At 40.1% G+C, this 13,833-nt stretch overlaps 1 protein-coding gene across 1 annotated transcript in view; it reads right to left on the reverse strand.

Moving 5' to 3' along the window:
• Positions 1-13,833, reverse strand: part of LOC126354840 (putative aldehyde dehydrogenase DhaS) — a 225,344-nt gene that overhangs the window by 145,244 nt on the left and 66,267 nt on the right. Inside the window, exon 3 of the mRNA XM_050004816.1 lies at positions 3,299-3,468. Coding sequence (XP_049860773.1) covers positions 3,299-3,468 — 170 coding nt within the window. The remainder of the gene's footprint in view (positions 1-3,298; positions 3,469-13,833) is intronic.

The following is a 13,833-nucleotide window of genomic DNA, read 5'->3' on the forward strand; positions in this document are numbered from 1 at the left end:
TCCTCTTTCATTCCTTACCTTTTCCTCTCTTACTCTCCCTGCTATCAAATTCCACTTCCCCATGACTATTAAATTTTCATCTCCTTTAACTATCTGAATAGCTTCTTTTATTTCATCATACATTTCTTCAATATCTTCAGCATCTGTGGAGCTAATTGGCATATAAACTTGTACTACTGGGATTGACATGAACTTTGTGTCTGTCTTGGCTACAGTAATGCATTCACTATGTAGTTCATAGTAGCTTATCTGCATTCCTATTTTTTATTCATTATTAAACCTACTCCTGCATTACCCCTATTTGATTTTTTATTTATAACCCTGTATTCACCTGACCAGAAGTCCTGTCCCTCCTGCCACCAAACTTCACTGATTCCCACCATATCTAACTTAAACCTATCCATTTTCCTTTTTAAATTTTCTAACCTACCTGCCCGATTAAGGGATCTGACATTCCACATTTCGATCCATAGAACACCTGTTTTGTTTCTCCTGATAATGACATCCTCCTGAGTAGTCCCTGCCCAGAGATCCAAATGGGGGGCGCATTTTATATCTGGAATATTTTACCCAAGAGGATGCCATCATCATTTAATCATACAGTAAAGCTGCATGCTCTCGGGAAAAATTACAGCTGTAGTTTCCCCTTGCTATCTGGCCATTCACAGTACCAGCACAGGAATGCTGTTTTGGTTGATGTTACAAGACCAGTTCAGTCAGTCATCTGTACTGCTGCCCCTAAAACTACAGAAAAGACTGCTGCTCCTCTTTAGGAAAGAGGTCATGGGTAAAATGTGGCAATTCAAGGTCTATTCTGCACACTTTTTATACAAAAATATCATCCAAATTTCCGAATTTTCCAGTGGATTTTCAAAACATTTTCTTACATAAAGTCCATGCGTGTGTGTGTGTGTGTGTGTGTGTGTGTGTGTGTGTGTGTGTGTGTGAGTGAAATTCACATATGTATCAGTAAAGTATGGTACAAAGTTTGTAATTTTTTGTCAATTGTAGGCCTAAAAATTATAACATATACTTTCTTTGCTTTGTTTCAATTGCTCAACTGAAAACTAACATTGCTAGTGCAAACGAATTCTAACAGATTGAGATATTGTTTCCATTTTGGTCGTTTTGAGAGCTTGATTACTTTACATATGACATGCTGTCAAAATGACGAAACAGGACACAGAAAACAGACAGTAAAAAATGCATTTGCACTAGCAATGTAATTTTCAGGTAGGCAATCGAAAGAAACTGAACAAAACACACGTTATAACTTTTAGGCCTACAATAAACAAATGATTGTAATCTTTGTATCATACTTTACAAAAATGTAGTAGACCCCACAGAAGGAGACACATATGTAATGAAAAATGTCTGAGTGAATAAAAAGGAACTGTTGTAAAATTGAAAGTTTTCCCAGTGAATTAAACGTTTGAAGAGATTTTGGGACTGCAGCCAGTCATCATCAACTTCATTCCATGATATTTCAACTGGACAGCAGCCAGTCATCTTCAGGTGAGCCATCAAAGACTGACGAAGATGTTCTCCACTCTGCCTAATATAGCGTGCTGATAATACTTCTGCACCTGCATCAGAGTCACAGCAACAGAAGGACCACATTACCCAGCGGAAGCACCCCCACTGCAACGATCAACTATCTTCGGTGAGCGGCACCACTGAAGGCAGCCAATCCTTGCAGTTCTATCAGCGAGGGCACTGCCATCGGGCAGTGTGGTCCTTCTATCACCATGACTCTGAAACATGCATGGAAATACTATCAGTGCGCTACATTAGGCGGAGAGGAGAACATCTTTGCCAGTCTTCGATGGCTCACCTGAAGATGACTAGCCGTGTCCAGTTGAAATATCGTGGAATGAAGTTTATGACAAGCAGCTGCAATCCTGAAATCTCTTCAAACAAAAAGAAATTGTGTTTGCATAAGGCAGATTTGAAAATAATCCAAATTATATATACTTACTTACCAAAGGGTTGGGGGATAGGGGAAAGGGTGGAAAAGAAGTGTAGCCCTTTATGCGTCAATAACTGTATTTCACTCATCCAGTATGGGAGAATGACAGCACTTAGTGACAAACTTTACACATAATATAAAATTTTTCAAAAAATGTTTCTCATTGATAACCCCCACAAAATGAAGAAAAGAAAAAAGTTTATCACTTACTGCATTTACACGGTACATGCAGTAAAAGTGCCACATGAAGCATGACTTCTAATATATTACTTCTTTATTACTGCCTGTACTCACAACTCATTTTGCAGTGAGTATTCACATATGCCACTGAATCTACCAGCAAATTATATCACTGTAAACACACAGTACAGGAGATATGACATCAAATATTGAGTTGCATGAACAGCTGCATCATACATGACTTTTTCATTTATTATTTCTCTGCTACTATCTCTATTCACAAAACATTTCCCAGAAAGTAGGTATGTATGCCACTGGATGTACCTGCATAATTATATCATTGCATGGCACACAGGTCAGGAGATACAATGGCATGAACATTGAGCTGAGAAATAAATAAAACTGCAAGGCGAAATGTGCTAGAAATACAGGTGAGATATGTGTACAAATATATGTCAAACATGTTAACTAGGAAAAAGTGATACCTAACTCGATTTTATACATGAAAAATGTGATATGATTCTCAGCAAAAGACTTGTCAATATTATTTGAGGAATTAGAACAGATTTGCAATTTTGTATTACTGAAAAATGTGTACTATTCCACTATATAAACTTTAATTTGTTGCCATTTAACTTAAGAGTGATTTTTTTTATAACAAAAAATTAGGTTTCCTATGCCTTTGCTATTTTCATTCTACCTCATCTCTGTTGTTTTAACATGTGTTGGCAATGTTATTCACATTGCATGTGAACGTGTTTGATTTATTTTCTATTCCAGAGAAATCTACTATAAAAAACTGTCAAACAATTTCTCAAACATGTTTAAAACCTACCAATGAACTTCTTGGCAACACTTCTCCACCAATCCACCCATGGTGAAGAAGTGTTCCCTAGAAGTATATTTGTAGGTTTTAAAAATATTTGATTAATTATTTGCAATGACATTTCAAAACAAAACACAAAATCTAATTTCATTTTATGAGAAAAATTGCCTTTGGCTTTCAAGGTGGTTATAATAAAATGGTTATAAAAGAATGTGGTGTAATGACAGAAAATCTGTTATTGATAAACATCAGATTCTGAAAACTAGGATACAAAGATATAGATTGAGTCCAGTCTTTGATGCAGTGGTGAATGTACTACGTACCAATTGCTTTTTCTTGAGTTTCCATTAGTTGTGCCCAGCCTGCATAATACATGAACACATTGGCAGCTAAAGGAACATCCCAATCTCTTGTTACTCTAATTTTTATACCCATGCTAACAGCAGCTAATTCTGAAATCAGCTGGGAGTTCTGTTGCAACTGCTTACTAATTCTGTAAGTTATAAATTAAAATCAATGATCAGTTAAAATTTATCTAATGTTATATTATTTCATTAGATAGAATATTTACACAGTAGATGCAGATTTCGCTAAGAAATGACTTTAGTGTAGCATTTTAAAAGACAAACAGGTATTTAGAAAAATGATTGTTATAGTGTTGTTGTTTTTGTTCTTGTTGTCATCAGTGGTGGTGGTGGTGGTGGTGATGGTGGTGGTGTGGGTTTGATCCCTTTACACTGCACTATTCTAAAATATTGTAAGCCAAGTGTGGTTAAATTCATGACAAAAATTTGCAGTCAATTAGTTCATACATACTTAAGACAAAATAAAGAAAAGATCAACAAGGAATTGACTAAACTGAAAGTAAGCAATTTTGGCTGATCATCACACTAAACTTGGACGAGCCAACCACTCTATAACCCGCAAAAATCTGTAGTCTACAAACTTATAACAAATCAGAAACTACAACAAACATTTGAATCATGTACCATATTCATTTGTCATTACCTAAAATAGAGGCCAGGTTACCATTTAAAACAGCGACGTAGCAATGTCACAGTCACCACATGTGACCTTACTGAATTGATCTCATCATTGACAGAACAAAGAAGAAGACTACCACAGCTGGACAGATCTCCTTAAGCTTCTGACTTGTTAGTGCAGTAACAGCTCATAGCATAACAGCACATTTCACCACAGTGTGTCCCTGACAAGCTTCCTTAGCCTGCACCATCTTGCTCATTTTCCTATATTTAAATATTCTCTTGTACCTCGGGTACCTAGCAGAAAGCTAATTTTTTCCTTGATTTTGTAATGGGAGAAGAACATTGAATCATTAGGGTTTCTTTCTTTGCTGGACACATCTCTTGAATAACTTGTAAGGCACAATGTTCCACTGACACCCCAAAGATGGTACATAAATCAAAGCCTGAAGGTATCATACAAGATGACTGCTCATTCACCTTCGTGAGGTACTCACTGTTTATGATGATCTAAAGAACAAATGTAGTTTATTACATGCTATGGATGCAATAAATATTTTTCCTTAGAAACACGGAAACACAAAGTGAAATTTTTTGCTTCCACAAAAGATAATTAAGAAACTCACGTTTTATACAGGGTGTCCCAAGAGGAATGGTCAATACAGAGAGAAGTTCGTTTGACCATGTGGACCACAATATACTTCCAGCATGACAGACGTCCTCTACATTTACCAGACATGAGAAGAAATACCTCAGCCACACTTACCCCAATTTCAGGATTGGTCATGGTAGTACAGTTAAATTGTTACTAAAATTGCTAGACCTTATACCATTAGATTTTTGTTTATGGGGTTGGATGAAGTTTGAAGTGTACAAACAATGTGAATACGTGAGATGAACTGCTTCATTGCATCATGGATGCTGCTGCACTCACTGGGCAATGTGCAGCAGCAATCAGATGCGCAACGAAAACACACTGCCCAACTGCACTGAAGTTGATGGTGGGCTGTTCAGACATTTGTTGTGAACTGTACAACAGTTGTAATGTGACATGTTTGATAATATTAGTGGTGAATGTGATACAAACATGCATTTTTCAGTTGGTACTTTGCATAACACAGAAAATAAATAACAATATATTAAAAACAAAGATTTCAAGGCTTACCAAGCGGGAAAGTGCCGGTAGATAGGCACAATGAATAAAACACACAAACACACACACAGAATTTCAAGCTTTCGCAACCGGCGGCTGCTTCGTCGGGAAAGAGGGAAGGAAAAGGAAAGATGAAAGGATGTGGGTTTTAAGGGAGAGGATAAGGAGTCATTCCAATCCCGGGAGTGGAAAGACTTACCTTAGGGGGAAAAAAGGATAGGTATATACTCGCGCGCACACACACATACACGCATATCCATCCATACATACACAGACACAAGTGGACATATTTGAAGGCAAAGAGTATGGGCAGAGATGTAGGTCAAGGCAGAAGTTTGGAGGCAAAGATGATGTTGAATGACAGGTGAGGTATGAGTGGCGGCAACTTGAAATTAGCGGAGATTGAGGCCTGGTAGATAACAAGAAGAGAGGATATATTGAAGGGCAAGTTCCCATCTCCGGAGTTCGGATAGGATGGTGTTGGTGGGAAGTATCCAGATAACTCGGACGGTGTAACACTGTGCCAAGATGTGCTGGCCATGCACCAAGGCATGTTTAACCACAGGGTGATCCTCATTACCAACAAACACTGTCTGCCTGTGTCCATTCATGCGAATGGACAGTTTGTTGCTGGTCATTCCCACGTAGAAAGCATCACAGTGTAGGCAGGTCAGTTGGTAAATCACGTGGGTGCTTTCACACGTGGCTCTGCCTTTGATCGTGTACACCTTCCGGATTACAGGACTGGAGTAGGTGGTGGTGGGAGAGTGCATAGGACAGGTTTTACACTGGGGGCGGTTGCAAGGGTAGGAGCCAGAGGGTAGGGAAGGTGGTTTGGGGATTTCATAGGGATGAACCAAGAGGTTACGAAGGTTAGGTGGACGGCGGAAAGACACTCTTGGTGGAGTGGGGAGGATTTCATGAAGGATGGATCTCATTTCGGGGCAGGATTTTAGGAAGTCGTATCCCTGCTGGAGAGCCACATTCAGAGTCTGATCCAGTCCCGGGAAGTATCCTGTCACAAGTGGGGCACTTTTGGGGTTCTTCTGTGAGAGGTTCTGGGTTTGAGGGGATGAGGAAGTGGCTCTGATTATCTGCTTCTGTACCAGGTCGGGAGGGTAGTTGCGGGATGCGAAAGCTGTTTTCAGGTTGTTGGTGTAATGGTCCAGGGATTCAGGACTGGAGCAGATTCGTTTGCCACGAAGGTCTAGGTTGTAGGGAAGGGACCGTTTGATATGGAATGGGTGGCAGCTGTCATAATGGAGGTACTGTTGCTTGTTGGTGGGTTTGATGTGGACGGATGTGTGAAGCTGGCCATTGGACAGATGGAGGTCAACGTCAAGGAAAGTGGCATGGGATTTGGAGTAGGACCAGGTGAATCTGATGGAACCAAAGGAGTTGAGGTTGGAGAGGAAATTCTGAAGTTCTTCTTCACTGTGAGTCCAGATCATGAAGATGTCATCAATAAATATGTACCAAACTTTGGGTTGGCAGGCTTGGGTAACCAAGAAGGCTTCCTCTAAGCGACCCATAAATAGGTTAGCATACGAGGGGGCCATCCTGGTACCCATGGCTGTTCCCTTTAATTGTTGGTATGTCTGGCCTTCAAAAGTGAAGAAATTGTGGGTCAGGATGAAGCTGGCTAAGGTGACGAGGAAAGAGGTTTTAGGTTAATCCTACTCCCAACATCACCACAGCCGAAGCCTAGGCTATCCGTGATCTGAAAGCTGACCGATCCATCACCATTCTTCCGGCTGACAAGGGTTCCACGACCGTGGTACTTGATCGTCGGGAGTATGTGGCTGAGGGACTGTGTCAGCTTTCAGACAACTCTACATACAAAGTTTGCCAAGGTAATCCCATTCCTGATGTCCAGGCGGAGCTTCAAGGAATCCTCAGAACCTTAGGCCCCCTACAAAACCTTTCACCTGACTCCATCAAACTCCTGACCCCACCGACACCTCGCACTCCTACCTTCTACCTACTTCCTAAAATTCACAAACCCAAACATCCTGGCCGCCCCATTGTAGCTGGTTACCAAGCCCCCACAGAACGTATCTCTGCCTACGTAGATCAACACCTTCAACCCATTACATGCAGTCTCCCATCCTTCATCAAAGACACCAACCACTTTCTCGAACGCCTGGAATCTGTACCCAGTCTGTTACCCCTGGAAACCATCCTTGTAACCATTGATGCCACTTCCCTATACACAAATATCCCGCACGTCCAGGGCCTCGCTGCAACGGAGCACTTCCTTTCACGCCGATCACCTGCCACCCTACCTAAAACCTCTTTCCTCGTCACCTTAGCCAGCTTCATCCTGACCCACAATTTCTTCACTTTTGAAGGCCAGACATACCAACAATTAAAGGGAACAGCCATAGGTACCAGGATGGCCCCCTCGTATGCTAACCTATTTATGGGTCGCTTAGAGGAAGCCTTCTTGGTTACCCAAGCCTGCCAACCCAAAATTTGGTACAGATTAATTGATGACATCTTCATGATCTGGACTCACAGTGAAGAAGAACTTCAGAATTTCCTCTCCAACCTCAACTCCTTTGGTTCCATCAGATTCACCTGGTCCTACTCCAAATCCCATGCCATTTTCCTTGACGTTGACCTCCATCTGTCCAATGGCCACCTTCACACATCCGTCCACATCAAACCCACCAACAAGCAACAGTACCTCCATTATGACAGCTGCCACCCATTCCATATCAAACGGTCCCTTCCCTACAGCCTAGGCCTTCGTGGCAAACGAATCTGCTCCAGTCTTGAATCCCTGGACCATTACACCAACAACCTGAAAACAGCTTTCGCATCCCGCAACTACCCTCCCGACCTGGTACAGAAGCAGATAACCAGAGCCACTTCCTCATCCCCTCAAACCCAGAACCTCTCACAGAAGAACCCCAAAAGTTCCCCACTTGTGACAGGATACTTCCCAGGACTGGATCAGACTCTGAATGTGGATCTCCAGCAGGGATACGACTTCCTAAAATCCTGCCCCGAAATGAGATCCATCCTTCATGAAATCCTCCCCACTCCACCAAGAGTGTCTTTCCGCCGTCCACCTAACCTTTGTAACCTCTTGGTTTATCCCTATGAAATCCCCAAACCACCTTCCCTACCCTCTGGCTCCTACCCTTGCAACCGCCCCCGGTGTAAAACCTGTCCTATGTACCCTTCCACCACCACCTACTCCAGTCCTGTAACCCGGAAGGTGTACACGATCAAAGGCAGAGCCACGTGTGAAAGCACCCACATGATTTACCAACTGACCTGCCTACACTGTGATGCTTTCTACGTGGGAATGACCAGCAACAAACTGTCCATTTGCATGAATGTATACAGGCAGATAATGTTTGTTGGTAATGAGGATCACCCTGTGGTTAAACATGCCTTGGTGCACGGCCAGCACATCTTGGCACAGTGTTACACCGTCCGAGTTATCTGGATACTTCCCACCAACACCATCCTATCCGAACTCCGGAGATGGGAACTTGCCCTTCAATATATCCTCTCTTCTCGTTATCTACCAGGGCTCAATCTCCGCTAATTTCAAGTTGCCGCCACTCATACCTCACCTGTCATTCAACATCATCTTTGCCTCCACACTTCCGCCTTGACCTACATCTCTGCCCATACTCTTTGCCTTTAAATATGTCCGCTTGTGTCTGTGTATGTATGGATGGATATGCGTGTATGTGTGTGTGCGCGCGAGTATATACCTATCCTTTTTTCCCCCTAAGGTAAGTCTTTCCACTCCCGGGATTGGAATGACTCCTTATCCTCTCCCTTAAAACCCACATCCTTTCATCTTTCCTTTTCCTTCCCTCTTTCCCGATGAAGCAGCCGCCGGTTGTGAAAGCTTGAAATTCTGTGTGTGTATTTGTGTGTTTTATTCATTGTGCCTATCTACCGGCGCTTTCCCGCTTGGTAAGTCTTGGAATCTTTGTTTTTAATATATTTTTCCCATGTGGAAGTTTCTTTCTATTTTATTTACAAAATAAACAACAATGTACATTAAACATGATAAATTCTTCTCGGGTTGAGAGCCGAGTCAATGCGTTGTTCTCCAGCAACGTTTCAGCAAGTTTCTTACTTGCCATCTTCAGGCGAAGAGGACAAGTAAGAAAGTTTCTGAAACGTTGCTGGAGAACAACGCATTGACTCCGCTGTCAACCCGAGAAGAATTTATCATCAAGATTCTCCGAGAAAGCCTGCATTCTCATATACATTAAACATGCTCTATCTCAGAAACCTAAAGAGTGCTACATATGACCATATGAAGTTTTTTGCTTCAAATGATCATTCTTATCATGTCTCTGAATATTGACCATTCCTCTAGGAACACCCAGTATGTGTAGTGAATAGTGATTGGTTTGGTTGAGAAACTCACAATGAGACATAATTTCATGTACCATACAGAGAGGTTTCAATTTTTAGAGCTCACTTGAACAGTTACTTGAGATTTAATGCAATAATGGCTTGAGGAAAAAACAGTGCATAAGAAATCACAGAATAGATACACAGGCTAAAGTATTTACACAGCAGTTCGTGTAGCATTGCCTATAATGAATCTTTGCAGATCTATTCAAATTGTTTTATTTTTCCATAAATTCTTATTTACTCTACTCTCTGTATTTCCATCTATTTTCATAATATCTGATCTAGATTTCCTGCTGGAATGCTTAGAACATTGTTTCTTTTATTATAAAACACACATCTGATTTTTACATTGCAGGAGACTGACAAGTTCAATGCTTCACTAATAACGAGGAACATTGTATTCCCTGCCTCATATACTGTATCTCATTTTCATTATTAAATAAATGTGTCACTCTTACATAATCACTTCGAAAATAAGTATACTTCTTATTTAAATCTTATTAGCTAACTAAACAGATAGACATTTCTGGAATGTCTTTTCTATATAAAAACGATTCCATGTTGCACCATTGTTCATTTTATATCATACTCTGTAATAACAAAATTCAAAACACAGAAAAAGCAGTATTGCACCATGAATTTACCAATAGATGACCAAGGCAGAATTCAGTAGTTATTGACCAATTTTATGGTCCAGGAGCAATGTTCATAGCAAACAGTAAGTAAAAAATAACTATGTTGTACAATGTCAGTTACTGATGGCTGCACACACAAACACTGCAGGAGTTTTAGCATGCACCATTTTTAATGTGCCTAGTGCATAACATACCTTCACTATCACACCCATTTTGCATGCCCTGCTCAAGGGAATCAGAAAGTCTCTGACTGAGACTAGGTAGGACATACAAGGATTGTGAACAGTGTCAGATGTAGAGTAATCAATGTGAAGGACACGGGGATGCTGTATACTTTTGTGAGACTGTGTTATCAGAACCTGACAAAGTTTCAAAGAGGCTTCACTGTGGGGCTACATTTGACTGGCTGATTTAATTGTGCAATATCCAGGTTAGTGGGGCATTCAGATGTGATAATATTGTGAAATATTGAGATTTGTGAGGCATTCTGGTATGACAATGGCCCGATGTTCAACTACTCAGGAATGGGAGGACAGACATATTCTCAATCAAGGTCCCATATGAAAATGTCTGAGAATTGCTGTTTTGTGCACCAAGCACATCGTAACCTTTTCACATCTGACTCTACCACCTGAAAACAAGTAAAAGGACTCACTCCAACATTTTGTGTCAACCTGTACCATTCGCTGGAGATCAGCAGCAGCCAGACAAGGGAATTGCCATCCTACATGGAGGCTCCCATTAACACCAGAACAGCTGCATTTGGAGTGTCACTGTGACTGGGAAGCATGAACAGCCAATGAATGGCATCACACTGTGTTCAGAGGTGAATTGCAGTTTTGCACTATCCTGAATGACCAATGTCACCACGTATAGTGGCACTCTGGGGAGAGGTCCATTCATCCAATATTGTGGAAAGGCACAGCAATGTTACTCCTGGCACCATATTGAGGAAACCATTGAGTATGACTTCAAGTCACAACTGGTATTGATTGAAGGAACTTTGATTGCATAACCATACATCACAGACATCATGTGTTCTCACATGATGTGACAGTATCATGGTATCATTTTTCAAGAGGACAGTGTTTGTTCGCACATGGCTCTATGAACTGTTTGCAGTATGTTAAGATACTCTCAAGAGCAGCAAGATCCCCTGTTCTGTCCCCAGTAGAATGTGCGGAACAGGCTCAGACATCAACTCTGGCACAGCACCAGCGTCCAGGATATCGAGGAACAGTTACAACAGTTGTGGCTCAGCTTGCCTATGGAGAGGGCACAACAGTCTTATGACACTCTTTCACACTGAATCAGTACATGCATCTAGGCCAGAGGGGTTGCATTGTTATAATGATGAGTGGGCTCATATTGCTAAGTTATTTCTAAATTTGACTCAATGTTGTAATCATCAAATTAACATACACCTTCTCAACCCATGAAATCTAATTTTGTTTCCACCCACCTTTTCCAGTGCTTCACTGTTTCCATCAGGTATGCATTTTAAGCTTCACACAGCAACTATAAACAGTTGAAATAGCGTTACACAGATTTAAGGGATATCCAGTGTTTCTCGAGACTAATTTTGATTTTCTGCCAGTTACTACTAACCAAGAGCACCTAGAGTTGTTGATGTTCAGCTGTGCATTATTTCCCACAGTAAAATTCCCTAAGAGGGTTCTAGGACATAGCACAACAGCTACTGACAATTTGTTTTAAGACCTAACAATCTGCAGTGATTTAGCAGCAGCCCCAATAGTCAACAGTTTATCTGACCATGATGTTCAAGTGTCGACTACAAAAATTATTTATCAGCTGGGTACAGGTTATAAAACAAAAGTATTGTTTTGCAGAATCATAAACTATACTCAAAAGGGGACCACACGGCAATTGGATTTTTGTAATTTTTTATATATGTAGTATTTGAAGTTCAGCACTCTAATATTAATCTCTCAAAGTAGCAAAATAGTTTTCTCTCAAAATACTTTGATTTAACTCTAGAAAATTCTTGAGAAAATCAATACTGAAGTTTTCTGACTATCATTAATATGCTAAAGCAAGTTCAATTTTTCTTGACAGGGTACTTGATTGCATGGTAGAGTGCTTGCCCATCATTTGTAATTCTATGTTTGATTCCTGGTTGATGCAAAATCTTAGACATGGGTGCATGTTCTACCAGCAATCCCATTAAGTTTAAAATACATACCGATAAAAAAAAATCAATTGTGCTCACGACTCATAATCGTTGGTTTGAGCATTGTTTTGTGCTCTCTCTCTCTCTCTCTCTCTCTCTCTCTCACACACACTCTCTCTCTCAAATCAAAACTTTATTACTTTTTGCTTGCTCCCTATGTGATAGGAGGTACTCCTACACATTTGAGAATTGTAGACAAGGTACTTAGAAAATGGGTTTGTAAGTAGATAGGTAAAACCACAAGGCTTTGGAATCCAAATGAAGAACCTAAATTAAAAGTCTGGGAACCTGGAGAAAGAAAACCACCTGCAGATGGTATTGCATCCCTACATCAATGGGGTTGCTAGATCAGGTTCTTGAATCAGTAGTGACAATGTCACCATGGATAAATGGAATATTGTGAGATATTACTTGTCCCTTTCAGAGCAAAAACCACATGCAAAGAGCACATTGAGGCAATTTAGCCTGTTGCAGTGGTTCATTCCCTCAAAGTTGTCTGTCATTTTCAGGTACTGTTAGCATACACAGAAAAATCGAACACAATTTTCTGAATGCTTTAAAACATGATCTTTCCAGATGGTATTAGTTTATTATTTAATCAATTTTGGAAAACAGATGTTTTAAATCTAATTGAAAATGTGATCAATTTTTGTAAATTTTGTGGAAACCATGCTTGAACAGATTTTATAGAAATTTGCAAAGCAATACCTGTATGTTATTTTGTATTGGAAAAACTTTTGTTGCTAAGTTTTTGCACCCAAACTTTCATGTTTATCATGCCTTTAATCAACAATATATAAGACAACAAAGATAAAACACTATTTGAAGAGCAGTTTTTCCAACTACTTTACTTCAACTTATGTAGATTGTTAGCCCACGTTGGCAACATTGTTTTGAGAAGCTTAATACACATTGTTTCTAATGAGACTGGTTTTGAAGCTTTAACTGAAAACAGTAATTGTACACGAAGTGTCAAATATACATTATTTTCACATTTTCACAAAAATCATCACCTTGCCAACAAATTTATAGACTACTAAGTTTCACGTTCACCACGCATTTACTCTATGAGATATAAGGATCCAAAGTTTACATTTTTTATGTGATGCAATTTTCATGCCCCCATTTTATTCATATTATCTAGCATTGTTAGTCCACATTGGATGATGAAATGTCCATTTTATGGCTGTTAAAACCCCAGTCTTTCTAATGAGCTCAGTTTGGAAAGTTTTACATCAAAACTCATGATGGTTGAGCAGAAAAACATTTCAAAATTAGGCAATCTTACACTGAATGACCCTTATGCCATCTAGTTTTTATGGAGTAAATTGTAAGGAAGCTGCTACTTGGAATAAGATTCATTTCAAAATTAGGCAATCTTACACTGAATGACCCTTATGCCATCTAGTTTTTATGGAGTAAATTGTAAGGAAGCTGCTACTTGGAATAAGATTCAGCCTCCTTTGTTTTACTGTAAAATTGCCACTTATCTTCTATTAGG

Source organism: Schistocerca gregaria, chromosome 3 (assembly GCF_023897955.1).
Source record: "Schistocerca gregaria isolate iqSchGreg1 chromosome 3, iqSchGreg1.2, whole genome shotgun sequence".
NCBI classification, from domain to species: domain Eukaryota; kingdom Metazoa; phylum Arthropoda; class Insecta; order Orthoptera; family Acrididae; genus Schistocerca; species Schistocerca gregaria.